General features: G+C 34.6%; 1 protein-coding gene across 1 annotated transcript; it reads right to left on the bottom strand.

Annotated features, from left to right (window-relative positions):
• Positions 1-8,672: 8,672 nt before the first annotated feature.
• On the bottom strand, positions 8,673-11,080 carry LOC136205149 (F-box protein SKIP24). Its single transcript, XM_065995641.1, has 4 exons — positions 10,683-11,080; positions 10,418-10,591; positions 9,048-9,210; positions 8,673-8,980 (listed from the first exon to the last, which is right to left on the bottom strand). The coding sequence occupies exons 1-4, from the start codon at positions 10,937-10,939 to the stop codon at positions 8,840-8,842; spliced, it is 735 nt and encodes a 244-aa protein (XP_065851713.1). The 5' UTR covers positions 10,940-11,080; the 3' UTR covers positions 8,673-8,839.
• Between the last annotated feature and the right edge of the window lie 3,544 nt (positions 11,081-14,624).

The following is a 14,624-nucleotide window of genomic DNA, read 5'->3' as shown; positions in this document are numbered from 1 at the left end:
ATAGACACATAACACATAACATGCTAAATTTACATGAAACATATGTTTCATCAGCATAACTCATGTTAAAATAGTATCAAGTTCATAACTTATGCTGATAGCATCGAAAACCCATCAACATCCTGAATGGTTTCAATCAGATAACAAGCCAAGTGGAAGGTATATTGTAAACTTATCTCATCACCATCCTGAATGGTTTCATAACATTTTTAGCTTTAAAAGTATGCCTCACATGTTATAACAAATAGACAACTTATTAGTGTATGTCTAAAACTTGTTCTCATAGCATCATAAAGCCACCACTATGTACCTGCCACTTGGATTGTACAGTTCATGATGAAGTTAGCATGGTGATGAAGTGTATGATACTGTCACCACAAGCTTAGTCATAAACTTGTGTTGTTAGAATCATACAACTTCATCACCATATTAAACACATTTCCATAAGCATAACAAGCCAAGTGACATGATACATAGTAATGGAGATTTAGGAGTTTGCCTAACATGCTATAACAAGTAGACAACTTATTCAAGCAGACATGTATATTCAAGTGAACATGCTATAACAAGCATACAACTTATTCCTTACTTATCATCATAGGTCATGTTCAAATGAAAAAGAGAATGGTGCTATCTTATCATTTGCAAGCCATATCAGCACATGCAATCAGCCTAAATTTTCCCTTTAATACATGCTTCATAAACGAATTGCATTCAGAATCCTTACTTATCATTTCAAATAAAAATGAGCCAGATGAGTTCATAACATTTTCAGCTTTAAGAGTATGCCTAACATACTATAACAAGTAGACAACTTATTCAAGTAGACATGTATATTCAAGTGAACATGCTATAACAAGTAGACAACTTATTCAAGTAGACATGTATATTCAAGTGAACATGCTATAATAAGTAGACAACGTATTCAAGTAGACATGTATATTCAAGTGAACATGCTATAACAGGTAGACAACTTATTCGTGCATGTCTATTCCTTACTTATTCAAGACAACTTATTCCTTACTTATCATCATAGGTCATGTTCAAATAAAAAAGAGTATGGTGATATCTTATCATTTGCAAGCCATATCAGTACATGCAATTAGCCTAAATTTACCTTTTAATACATGCTTCATACATGCTCAATGACCCTTTTACAATGTTCCTCTAATACTTGATGCATGATTCATAAGCTACATGCACAAATGAACAATCGTACACATACTCATACAGAACCTCAAACATAAACATCAACAGAACATCAGTGTTGTCTTAAAGAAGATGTCGGATGTCTCTGAGTTTCACTTCCTCAATATCATCACATCTCCTTCCTAGTGCCCTAATTTTTTATTACACTTCTTTACAAGTGTATAGACATCAACATAAGGCGTTTATCATTTCATTTCGGAAAACAAGAAGGGAAATTACCTCAGCATTCTGATGGTCATCATCAGAGGCATTGGAAGCTTCAACGTCTTCAGCAGCTACTTGCTCTTCTGTCTCCGCATCCATGAAACATATGTTAGTAGTTTCAGCAGCTTCGTGTTCAGAGGACGATGATTTATCACTGTCGCTCCACATTGCTACCATGCATGGCCTTCTTGCCATACTTCTTCTCCTTTTTCATAGTTGGGAAGTAGGACTTGATGTGCCTCGGCTGATAACATTCAATGCATGTGATAGGATTGGAGGGTTCCTTTCTAAACTTACTATCCCTTTGCTCCATTCTGGGTCTGCCAGACCATTTGAATGGCTTCTTATATTGATCACTCTTTCTGAACATCCGCTTTATCTTCCGAGTGAACATTGCCATCTCTTCATCATTAGCAGTGCTTTCTTACCTTCTGGCTTCTCTTTAGTCTTAAAGTTTTTTCATTAAGATTTCATGTGTTAGTAGCTCATCATATTTGTATATTATTAAATTATGTGCCTCCTTAATGGTCGTCTTCTTCGATTGCCAATGTTTCAGAAGGATTCTAACGATTTTCTTGAATTGCTTCTCTTCTGAGAAGACTTTCCCCAGTCTTTTGAGCTCTTTTATGATATTGGTGAATCTGGCATTCATATCAGAGGTGGCTTCTCCATCCTTCATTTCAAACAGCTTATATAGTCTCATATTTTGGTTCACTTTGGACTCATTTACCTTGCTGGTTCCTTCATAGTTCACCTCCAGCTTGTTCTAGATCTTATGGGCTGTCTCACAACCTGAGATCTTGTTGTATTTTGCAGCATCTAAAGCGCATCGAAGCATATTTATAGCCGAAGCGTTAGTTTGTAGCTTATTTAAATCATCATCATACCATTTATCCTCAGTCTTAATGACTTGAGTCCCTCCTATTGTCTCAGTAGGAACATAAGGGCCTTTGGTTATTACTAACCAGGTGCTCATGCTCTGAGCTTGGATGAAATTTTTTATTCTGTTCTTCCATAATGTAAAATTAGATCCAAAGAACAAAGGGGTCTGGTAATCGATAGACCCTCTGTAAGAATTTGAGTGGTCTCATTACCAAGGCGGTTTCTTATGTTGTTAGCAGCCATTTAGGGATCTTGAGCTCAAGATATTGTTATCTTTTAATAAGAGATTTATAGAGGCTCTAATACCACTTATTGGTCCCTTATGATGTAGTATTAGTTCCAAAGGGGGGGGTGAATAGAACTATTGGTCCATTTTAACCTTTTTCTCATTAATCTCACTTGGCATGTTTCTGTTTGCAAAGCACAGAGGCAAGATTTAATATCAGAAGCAAGTCCATATCAGTGAAAAATATTGTCTATTGAACGTGGTTCTGATCTCAAATGTTGCATTATAGTAGTCTATTGTTTGGACAGAGCTTTTGATGATATTATAGGTTTAGCATTTTAATAACGATCAAACAGAGGCAATATATGTATATATATATATATATATGTAGAGAATAAGTGTTAGAGTGTAAATAATCAGAAGCAATAAAGGCAGAGTTAGAAAATAGTTACTCAGCAGATTTGTACTGGTTTGGCCTCTAGTCTAAGTCCAGTCCTTAGAATACCTTCTTCTAAGCTTTAATCCTCTAAAGTACTTTTTCACGGGTAGAGAACAAACATTTATACAATAGTCAGAGCCTCTGTAAAGTATCCTCCTTTACAATATCTCTCCTCCATCTATTTCTTTACTACTTGCTTATGACCGAAACAAATAACAGAACTTTTGAAAGTACTATGAACAATAATTGTTCTTAACAAAGAACTCAATGAAGATCTAAATAACTTTTCGATGAACACAAATATTACAATGATTATGTATTGCAAATATTGCTCAATGAACACTTTTGAAAGTTTTGATCTCTTATACCAGCTTAGGATTTCGTCGACTTTTCAAGGAGCATATGTCTTGGTATTTATGGTAGTGGATGGACAGAGCTTCTATTTGAAATTCAAAAATAGTCGTTTGGAGGGAAACAGTATCTGTCAACATCAGCTTCTGACTTTTGTCCTTTTGGTGAAAAGTTTTCCATTGGCATAGATGGGCTCTTTTATCTTGACCCACGCTTCTGACTCAGTAGACATACGATCTGTCACCTTCTAACTTGGGCATGTTCATAGAGACGTCGAGGGGATAATGCTTCTGTAGTTTGTCCTTTTTGCCAGTTTTGGGGAATCAACAAGATTGTGACAGAGTCAACGCCAACTGTCTATTCCCATTGCTTCTGGGCTTCTATCTGTTGGGCTTCCTTCTTTTGAATCAGCCAATGGGCCTTTCTTTTATTGCAAGGCCTTTATCATCATTAATTGATTTTAAAGCTTATGAATAAACACAATGAACAAACATGAGTAGCTTAAATCAATTTTAATTTAATTTCTTTGACTTTAATATTTTGGAGATCTAATTTTCCTTAATTAATTTATTTTTGTCAGCATAAAAAAACTCTTAGAAATTGTGTTTCAACAATAAGGTCTAGGGTGTGGCTCGAGAACCAAACCAAACTTGTTCAAGGCGACTTGACTAATGACATTCACTTGGCTTCCTCCATCAACTATCACCTCACCTTTCTTCTCGAGAACTAAGCACTGAGTTCTAAATAATTGATGTCGTGGGTCATGCTCTTCTTCACTAGACATTAGCACTCTCGTTAAAAAATACACAACTCGCTCATCGTCATCATCGTCACCTTCATAGGTACCTTCATTTTGGCCCCACTCAACATTCCCCGACTCATCATCATAATGGAATATATCTTCATCATCTTCATAAGTATCCCCATGTTGATTCCACTCAATGATCCGAAGCTCATCCTCATCATGATATAACCCATTTTCATCATCTTCATAAGTAGCCCTATGTTGATTCCATTCAATGTTTCGAAGCGCATCCTCATCATGATAGAACCCATCTTCGTCATCTTCATAGGTGACCCTGTGTTGGTTCCACTCAATGTTCCGTAACTCATCCTTGTCGTCGTAAATTCCATCATTTTCATCATAATCATGCATCATGATGAAATTCACCATCATCACATAGTTCATTCTCAAAATCTCTCTCTTTTCAACCCCATTCCCGAACTCACTCTCATCATAGTCAAGCTCGTCATTTCTTTCTAGCTCATTCTTGGATTAGTTCTCCTCTTTATCAATCTCCTCTTTGAGTTCATCTTCTTCATGATCATATTCAAATTCGTTACCCCCATCATCAACAACCCATTCTTTCCCATGACCTCTCACTTTGATCCACTCCTCCCCATAGTTCAAGTCGGTTACTTCATTTGCCAAGTGGCCCGACTCAAATGACATGCTACATCCCAACATAGTTGAGCCACCAATGTCTCTGCCATTACTATAGCCATCAACCTCCACACACAAAATGATTTCACCATTCTTCTCAAAGAGATTATCAAGCCCAAAATCACTCTCCACTTCTTCAAGACTAAGGCTCTCACCTTCCTTAAGTATACAAGTGAAAGTTTGCCTAAGGGGCATTTCATCAAACATATAATGTGCACCCTTTTCTTGAGCTTCCTCAATGTTCCCACCTACTAACATTACTTCCTCCTCATCTATACATGAGTTTAAATCCTCATTCAAAATTTCATTATCAACAAGATCACAATGAGAATCTAAATCACCATCCACATCACAAACACCCAACTTCTCACTAGTAATTTGATTACCCATAACTCCAACATGAGAAATTGAAAGTGTAGGAATTACATCTTGAATGTGAAATGGAGGAAAGATTACTGAAGACTCTTTAAGAGGCAACATTAAGTCTTCTTCATTTCTTCTATGTTGAGCTCTACGATGTTGTTGCCAGATTCTTCGGGTTCCTCATTGTAATCCTTCCATGTTTCCTCTCGTCTTTCTCAGGGACTCGGCAAGCTCAAACTCTACCTCTGATTTCGGCTTGCCATTCTTCAAGGCTCTTGGCTGCAAACACCATTAATTCTTATGATAAACTCAGTTGAACCATTGCCGAAAAAGTCTCGGGTTAGAAAAACGATCGACTCTGGTACCAACTATATGGATTAGTGACAAGTGATAATTTTCAATCGTAAATTATCAAAAGTATTTTTAAGCTAAACTTGAAGGAGCCGTGAAACCCCCAAGATTCACGAGCTAAACCTGTAGGAATTGAAAAATCTCCATTATTAAAGGAATGAATCCTAACAAGCTCTCAAAGAGAAATTAATAATTTGATTGATAAAAAAGTTAAGCCTTACAAAGAAAGAGATGAATTTATATCATCTCAAAACTTAAAGATGAAATTACAATAAAGGGTAAATATATAAAGCTCAAAAGGGTAAAACGGGATAAGAATAAAGAGGTGGCATGAGTTGTAAATAAGTGATGGTAAAGTTGTAACTAGGAGGCAGCTGGAGTGATGAGTAAGACTAATTATAAAGGCTCTTTAAAAAGTCTACACGACGTGTGAGCTTTATATTCGAAATGTAGCTTGTCAATTTTATAGTCCACAAGGCGTGTGGGTTTGATGATGAAGTCTCTGATGTCTTTTTAATAATCCACACGACGTGTGTGATCTATTTTCACATAAATGGTCTCCTCTTTGTTTTGGTATGTTGCGCTCTTGATCTGGCTTCTTCCACCACTCGTCTCCTCACATGTCATCGACTGGATGCCCGCATCAATTAATTAGAATCATAAAGTATGATATCACTTCATTCCTGTAAGAACACGTTATGATTACTGTTATCAACTAGAGATTACTTCTATTTAACTATTTAGTTGTGATAAAAGATAAATGATTTTATATAGTTAAACTAACTATATCAAATAAATCAAATAACTAAATAACGAACCATTCATTTATTAACAAATTATATATTAAAACAATTGTTTATAGGACACTAAACCAACATTCTCCCACTTGAACTAAAATCAATTGTTTCTAAAAACAATTCCATAAGTGTGCATGACGATTATGAACCTTTTAGAGTAACACCTTCAGGATCTGCGATATTGTTCTCAGTGGACAGACACTTTTTCAATTCTCATATCCCCATACAATCTCAAATCTTAGTAGGTCCTCCTCTATTACTCTCCGAGAGGCATATGTTGGGGTGTTGTGGGGCTATTCTGCGACTATGTTTTTGAATTGGGTAGCGATTAGGTGGTGGTTTTGACAGTCAAGAGGGCCTTCAAACTGGCTCCACCTCCTCTGAACAAGAGCTCCAACAAGAAGTTCGGTCTGAAGTCTGGAGTAGTAATAATAGTTATATGGGTTTCTTAGAAAGAGTCGTTTTCTTGGTTTATGGTGCCCGACAAGCACAATATTAGGGGTTAGACCCACCACCACATATTTATTGTTTCATGTATACGTATTGATGCTAGATTTTGCATTCATCCCCACGCCCAATCATAAGTACATTTCCATACTATTACTTGTCAAAATTTCACTTTTTCAGGCACTTTAAAATACATATACCACAACTCATTATAACTTGCACATCAAAAACATATTTTTCTTCACAAGCACAGATTCATCACTCTTATACACTTAATTCACCATTCACCCTAGCCTTAGCAGTTAGAGCCCTTTAACTCACCTTTTTAGCAGTTAATGAAGGCTGTCTAACTAAAATCGCGTTTAAGAACGTGAATTACAGTTTTGAAGTAACTTCCAATATTTCAGGCATTTTGTTCATTCAATGTCATTAGGACTTGAGCGTCGGAATGTTTGTGGGAGTATTAATTGAACTTCTATTAATCTGTGTTGGGTGAGATATATTTTAATAAAAATCAGAGACAGATCATAATTAAAAACTTAAATGGCGAACATAAATTGAAGTTTGTAAAGGCAACATTGCCTGGGCAGTGAACAGTGTGTCTGCACCAACTGCAATTATGAGTTAAACTCATACTGATATGGATCAAAACAAACCCTTGACAACTCAGACACCACTTCACACAGAAAAAACAGAGTCATCTTAACCAAATGCCTGCCTCAACACAGCCACGTGGATTATGGTTAGATGAAAGTTAATTTCATTACAACGGGCACTGCCTGTAACTAACAAAGACAGGGTCACTCAACTCAACTGGACTAAGATATTCTGGCCAAACCTATAATTAAGCCCCTGTATATGGCAAAATTTGTTACTTTAGCACATATTTTTTCGTCTAAGCTCAATTGGAGTATGCTGCGGATAAAGGCACGATATGGGTTGATGTGGTTCGTACTTAGTATGGGGTGACAGGTTTGGTATACAGATTTTTCGTTGCTCTAAAAGCGTGTCTTACACTTGGAAGAGTGTGGTTCTTGGGGCCGAGTTGCTTGCTGGGGCACAAGCGTCTAGTGCATAATGGGCATGATACTAAGTTTTGGACCGAAGCCTTGGCTTGAGAAAACGCCTTTGTTATCCGCTGCCATCGGTCATATCTCTGACATGGAGCTCGGTTCAAGTGTTGCAGACTGGTGGCTGGTCAATAGTTCATGTGATTGAAATAGACTGCAAGGGATGTTTCCTTCTTCTAAACTTCTCCGGCTGGCTTCGGAGGTTCTGTTTTTCGATAACCTCGAGAAGGACTCTTTGACGTGGAATGAGTCCTTGGATGGCTACTTTTCTGTTGCTTCGACCTACAAGCTACTCAAAAGTGGAACCGTTGCTATGAATGGTACTCTGTGGGTGATTATCTAGAAGGTGGAATTTCCGGAGAGAGAAATATATTTCTATTAGCTCTTTGGTTATGATTGCAGTTTATCTAATGTTAATAGAGTACAACACCATCTTAGATTCTAATAAGCTTAGATCTGACCAGGTGAAAACCACCGCTTAGTGGAGATGCAGCTTGTGACCAATGTCTGGCGTAGCCCATATAGGAGCAGGTGGAAGTTTTTTCTCTTTCATCATGCTGACTGGGTTGATGTTAACTTACAGGCTCAGCAAAGTGAAGTATTAATTAGCCTATTGTTCTGTAGAATTATTTGGTGGTGCTGATATTGGAGAAATGAGAGAGCTTTGGACAGTGGATGAAACTGTGATGTAGGGAACAATGTTTGAGTTTATTTTTTCTCAATGTCAGGATTTCCTAAACGCTTTTCATGCTTCTAGCTTGCATCATTTTGTGGCTAGAAATAACATTCTTATAATGAGAAATTTTATAGCATTCCGATTGGGTGAAAGTTATAGTACATGGGCTAAAAGAAAATTATTTTCTATCGAGAAACAGATTTTGCAAAAATAAATAAATAATAAAATAACAGGGGCCAAATATACCAAAATTACAGTACATGGGGTGAAATGAAAAATTGTGGCAAGTACAAATACTAAATTATAGTTCTATAAGAGTGTAAAAAATGAAACCCAGATGCTCAAAATTTTCCAAAACATAACAAGTAGCATATTAACAATTAACAGCTGAAAGCCTTACGGTTCTCATTCGTTTTCAACTTGTTCCTCTTTTTGTTACATTCTTTATAATCTCGTAAAGGGTGATACTTCATGGATTCCAATTCTTCCAGTGCTCTTTTGCGCATCTGCTTCTCATTTCTCTGCCATGAAGTTACAAAATCATACTTAATAATATATACCACACAATTATGAGATATCAAAACTTACATAGGCTTGAGTTAATCCTGCTATTTGCTGTTTGGATAGCTTAAGATCCATCTCTAGTGAATTAACTCGAGATTCAACAGAAACAACATTCTGCTCCACTATTTGCTTTTGCCTGCTTCTAACCAGATGTGGTTGCCACACTTTCAAAGCCACAGATGCTTGCCTGAAAATAATCAAAAAATCACCTCTAATCTACTATAATAGCCACTTCAGAAAGCAATCCTAACAAAATTAAACGGCAGATTTCTTGAGATAGATCAAATGCAGAATGATCTGAGTAGTGTCACGGGACCAGGTCTAAACTACACAAAACTTTCTTCTAACCAAACTCAAAAAAAGCTATTAATATTGTGATACAGGCATCAATGATATAATAAACTATTGATTTTTCACAAGCTATTTTCTCTTCATATGTATTACATAAACAATAAATTCTCCTTTTTCCTTGGCTACAAACCAAATAAATACTGGATTCTGCACATTTTTATCCTCTTATGCTTATCAAGAAATTCCCAATCACAGAAGCTCAATCAAGCTGATGATAATAACAACAGTCAAGCACTCAAAGAGTGAGAAACTTCAGTTATCCGTAGTTTTCCAAAATTCAGCACCGCTGTCATTAGAATTTTACGATTCAATTCAGCTCTATTTCGAGTCAAATTTATAGGGCGAATCTAAATGATAACAGAATCTTACGATTAGGCAATTTGAATTGTAAGATTCGATTCGAGTCAACTCTATTTCAAATCAATACAATACGCAAGTCCCATCTCATCCCATTGTCTTTGGCACTTTGCTTTGTCATGGTGAAACAACAAATTATCAGAAGCAAAATTATCTCGTCACCATTCATCAAAAACTTCAACAACACTATGTACTAAAAACTCACTCTACTCTAGCCCGTTTGTTATTTATCAAGTTATCAACTCAAACTAGTTGCATTCCATCATTATCAAGGTGACAACATGACAAGAAAACAGAATAAGAAACTCAAACTCTGCATCTCCATTAAGTTATTAAACGGAGTCCTATTTGAGAATTAGTTTTATTAGGATTGCATTTGCATTAGATTTGAATTTCAAGTACTTAGCTGATATGTTCTATTTTTTTACATTAAAATTACATTTCTAGACTAATATTTGATAATCTCAACATGGTAAATATTTTATTTTTTCTAATATTGGATTCACTAGTCATGATTCATTCACAAAATCAAGATTTCGATTCACAAGTAGAATCTCTATTTGATAACTATGTTCAGCAACACTAAATTCCTCCATGACCATAAAATTAAACTCATACTATCAGTACCATCTTAACAGCTTATGTAACTACACAACACCATATAGAATTCACTTACAATTGATTACCTGACCTTCTGCAAGTTGGATAATTCGGTAGAGGTGTCTCTCATTCTCTCATTCTCTTTAAGCAGTCGGGTCTCCATTGCTCTAATCTTCCTATCCCGCTCCATAATTTCACTCTCCTTCCTGAAAACCACCCTTCTATGCGCAGCCCGCATCCTCTCTTTCTCCCTCTCAAACCTAAACAAATAACCGAGTTTTCTTTCAACAATAAACATCAAATTTAATAGAGAATAGGAACAAGACTAGTGAAGTTATCTAATTCGAGTACCTGATTTTGTAGATGGATTTTGCCGAAGACAACGTGGAGCGGTGGTGATTGGCGTTGTTAGGGTTTTGATGTTGAGGCGTAGGAGGAAAGTCCGAAGAGATGAGATGGGACCAAAGAGAGTCCTCACCGGATAAGAGGTGGAGGCGTTTGCAGGAGATGGAGACAGAGCATAGATCTTTGTAGGTGAATTTGGAGTTCCCGATTCCGAATTCCAGAATTTGTCTCCATAGCTCGTCTGGTAGAGGAAGATCTGACATTTCTCCCGATATCGTTCCACACCGGCTCAGAGTCGGATGGAATCTCTAATAATTCAAATTAGTTTTTCTGAAATACTATAAACTCCAACACAGCATCTCTGGAATACAGTTTTTCAACTTCCTCAAATATCAATATAAAACAAACAAAACAAAACAAAAAAAACTAAAATAGGCTATAATTTTTTGAAGAAATATCAACTTAGACTTTACCTACGAAATAACATAACATAGGTTTACATTTAAAAAATGTATGAATTTAGACATCTAGAACGGATTGGACAAGTCATTGATATTATTTCATTAAGTTTTGATTTCTTCCTCCACCATGTATAATTGACAGAACTTAACGGAGTAATACCAATGACGTGTCTCATTCCATTATCGATGTCAAATTGGTACTTCTTTTAAACGTTAAGAGCATTTCCAAGAGACTCTTAGTGGACTTTCTAAAAAAAATATAAATAATTGGCTTTTAGTGATTTTTTTTTTTTTGCTAATTGGCTCTTAGTGATTTAAGAGTGACTAAGACATATCATCTCAACAATACTCCTTATTTCATTTCTTATTTATTATTATTAAAATTATTAATTGTTATTATATTTACAAATAAGTATGGGTGCATGTGATCGATTAACCAGTCCATTAAGGTTAATTCGGTCGGTTAACTATTTTTTCAGTTTTTTAAATACACTAACCATACACTAGTCCATTAAATTTGGTTAACCAATTATTCGGTCGGTTAACCTTTTATTTCGGTTTTTAACCAGTAATAAATAAACAATGAACATGATCAATAAAAGATAAAAAAAAAAACACCTCAAAAAATTTACATTGTGAAGCCAATATGTTTGGTTGACCTATAAATAATGTTCCAAAATCACTTATAAACAAATGAGTTAAGGAGACACTAAGAGGTGAAGAGATACTCTTTATTAATAGCGATGATGGATAGACTCTTAGGGTGTGTTTGGTATGATGTAATGCAATGTAATGTAAGCAAAATTGTAATGTAATGGAATGGAATGGTGATTCCATTACCATGTTTGGTAAAAAAAATGATGAAATGTAATTACCATTACAATACTTATGTTTGCTTAGTTAAACATAATCGCAAAATTTTATTTACATAATTAAAATCAACAAAAAAAACATGAAAATCGTGAAATTAGTATATAATTTTCCGTGTTTTCATAGTATTTTTTTACATTTTTCTCGTTTTTTCGTTTTCCATTTTCACCGTTTTTTTCTATTTTCTCATTTTCTTATTTTTCATGTTTTTTTTTTTTTTTTGCTTTTTTTTCGTTTTTAGGTTTTCTAGTTTTTGCGTTTTTGAGAATGATGAGAAGTGAGATTTGACAAATGAGAGATTAGATGGAACTTTAAAGCTAAAAATTATGATTACTTGTTGGATGTAATGAGAATTCAATCCATTTTTTTATATAATGGGGATTACAATAGTTGTTAAAAAAAATTTAATCTATGGATTTCTCATTCCATTACAACAAAATTTTAAAGTGCAACCAAACATGGTAATGACCCTTCAATGTAATGGGCATTCCATTACAAAGCCCATTACATCTTACCAAACAGGCCCTTAGTGATTTGAGGAGCTGATTTTTCATTCTCTCTCCTTAAATTTTAACTTAAAAGACTGTTTGAGATGCTCTAAATCTATATTGGTGTTATTTTATATATAGACCCTAAATTGATATTTCGCAAATAAAAAAACCCACAAGCCATTTTATACCTTATCCCAAAAGAAATTAAAGAAGCAGCAGCAATTAAAAGTTATATTCCATTCAAAATCTAATCACTATATTCAGATCAGAACATCTTTAATTTAATTTCATTTCAAATACAAAAATTCAATACATTTAAAAAAAAAACAGTTTAAATAAAATGAATAGCTATATCTAATATTTCTTTCACTCTGAATAATTAGTTAGAATCCCTATACAGTAAAAACTTCTATAAATTAATAATGTTGCGAGCATAAAATTTTATTAATTTATAGAGATATGAATTTTTCAAGTATTAATTTAATGAACTAACTTAAGTTGGGACCAGAAGAAATTATTATTTTAAAGAGGTTGTTAATTTATCGAGTATTAATTTATGAAGGTTTTACTGTACAAAATCAAAGTGACGAGTGCATACATATTTTTTTTTATTGGAAAATTTGTATTAAATAATAACATTCATTATTATTATTATTTGTCAACTTAAGACTTAAATATATAACGGATAAATAGAGTTTAGAAATACTTGACATACGTCAATGTATTCTATGCTATTAGATCTTTCTAATGATATATTACAAAGATGAATGAGAAATTAATACTCACAATGAACCACTTAAAATGATTTTGAGAATGAGAAAGAAAAAAAGTTTCCACATCCCACGTAGAAAAAAAAAAGTTTCCACTAGTTTATCTTTTATAAGTTTACAACTAATTACTAGAGGAAAGACTCTCTCATGCGCATGTGTGCAATCAAAGCACCACCAAATTAGGAATGCACTCGCACGACGTGGTCGATGCAATGCAGCTTCAAAATGGGGGCTTTTAGGCTGATCTATTTTTGCTTCGACCATTAATTTTTTTATCCTGTAAATACTTGAGATGAGTTCTGTTAATAAGCTAAGCTGAATTAGTTTTTTTATTTCACATATTAATTCCAACAGCCACCTCTGTTCATGAACAATCATGTTCGTTCCTGAATAGGTGTCCGTTCAAATTCTACATATACAAAATTGGAACTGTCAGTCTACACACTGCAATAAAATTTACAGATTTGGCTCTGTGAAATTATCTTGCTCTCTGCTCTGTTCGAAATACTACTTTTTCTATCACGTGTTGTTGGGCTGCCCTTTTTATTTGCCAATGTGTTATTGTGCTTTGGTTATTACTCTAGTGCTTAGTTTTTCTCAAAAATTCATACAAGTCAGAAAAAGATTGGTAACAAAGGTTAATTCTGACTTGTTTTTTCTTATTTTTTCTGTCGTTTAACAACATTTTTTACATTCAAAATTCCATATTAAGATTTGTCATTTGCATATGAATGGGTAATGCATGTTGTACGTTAAGAAAAAGTTAAAATGGCTAATCACTTTCAAGTCCTGTTTTTGTTGATTTTAATGTCAATTTCACCAATATGCCAATTAAACAACATCAAGACAATGCTACATGTGAAGAAATCAATTATGATTTCTTGTGTTAGTTGTTTTTTTTCCCCATTTTTCAGGAAAAGATCATTCGACTCAATCAATAATGAGATAGTCTCTCTTACAATGACCCGGAAATAATGAAAATAAAGATAAATAACTTAATAAACAAAAACACAAAATAGAAAGAGAACAAAGTGAGTATTGTGTGAAAGTAGTCTTTTACCACAACGCCCAAAAGACTTAGGGGAACTTTAACAGTGGAAATCAAAAATGTTAATTTGAAAACAAAAAAAAAAAAAAATTGGGTAGATCCATGAAAAATGTCATCATACAAGAGCCATAATATCAATTTTAAAGTTCAAAAAGCATAAATGTAAAGTTGAGAGGCACCCGTCTCTCCCATACTCTTTGTGCTATGTGTGTGCGCTACAACGTTACTTCCATTAAGGCCCGTCTAGTTCTTTGTGCTATGTGTGTGCGCTACAACACTACTTCCGTTACTTCCATTAAGACCATTTG

This window comes from Euphorbia lathyris, chromosome 9 (assembly GCF_963576675.1).
Source record: "Euphorbia lathyris chromosome 9, ddEupLath1.1, whole genome shotgun sequence".
NCBI lineage: Eukaryota > Viridiplantae > Streptophyta > Magnoliopsida > Malpighiales > Euphorbiaceae > Euphorbia > Euphorbia lathyris.
Note: the sequence above shows the minus strand (reverse complement) of the source record. Positions and strands in the feature narration are given on the sequence as shown.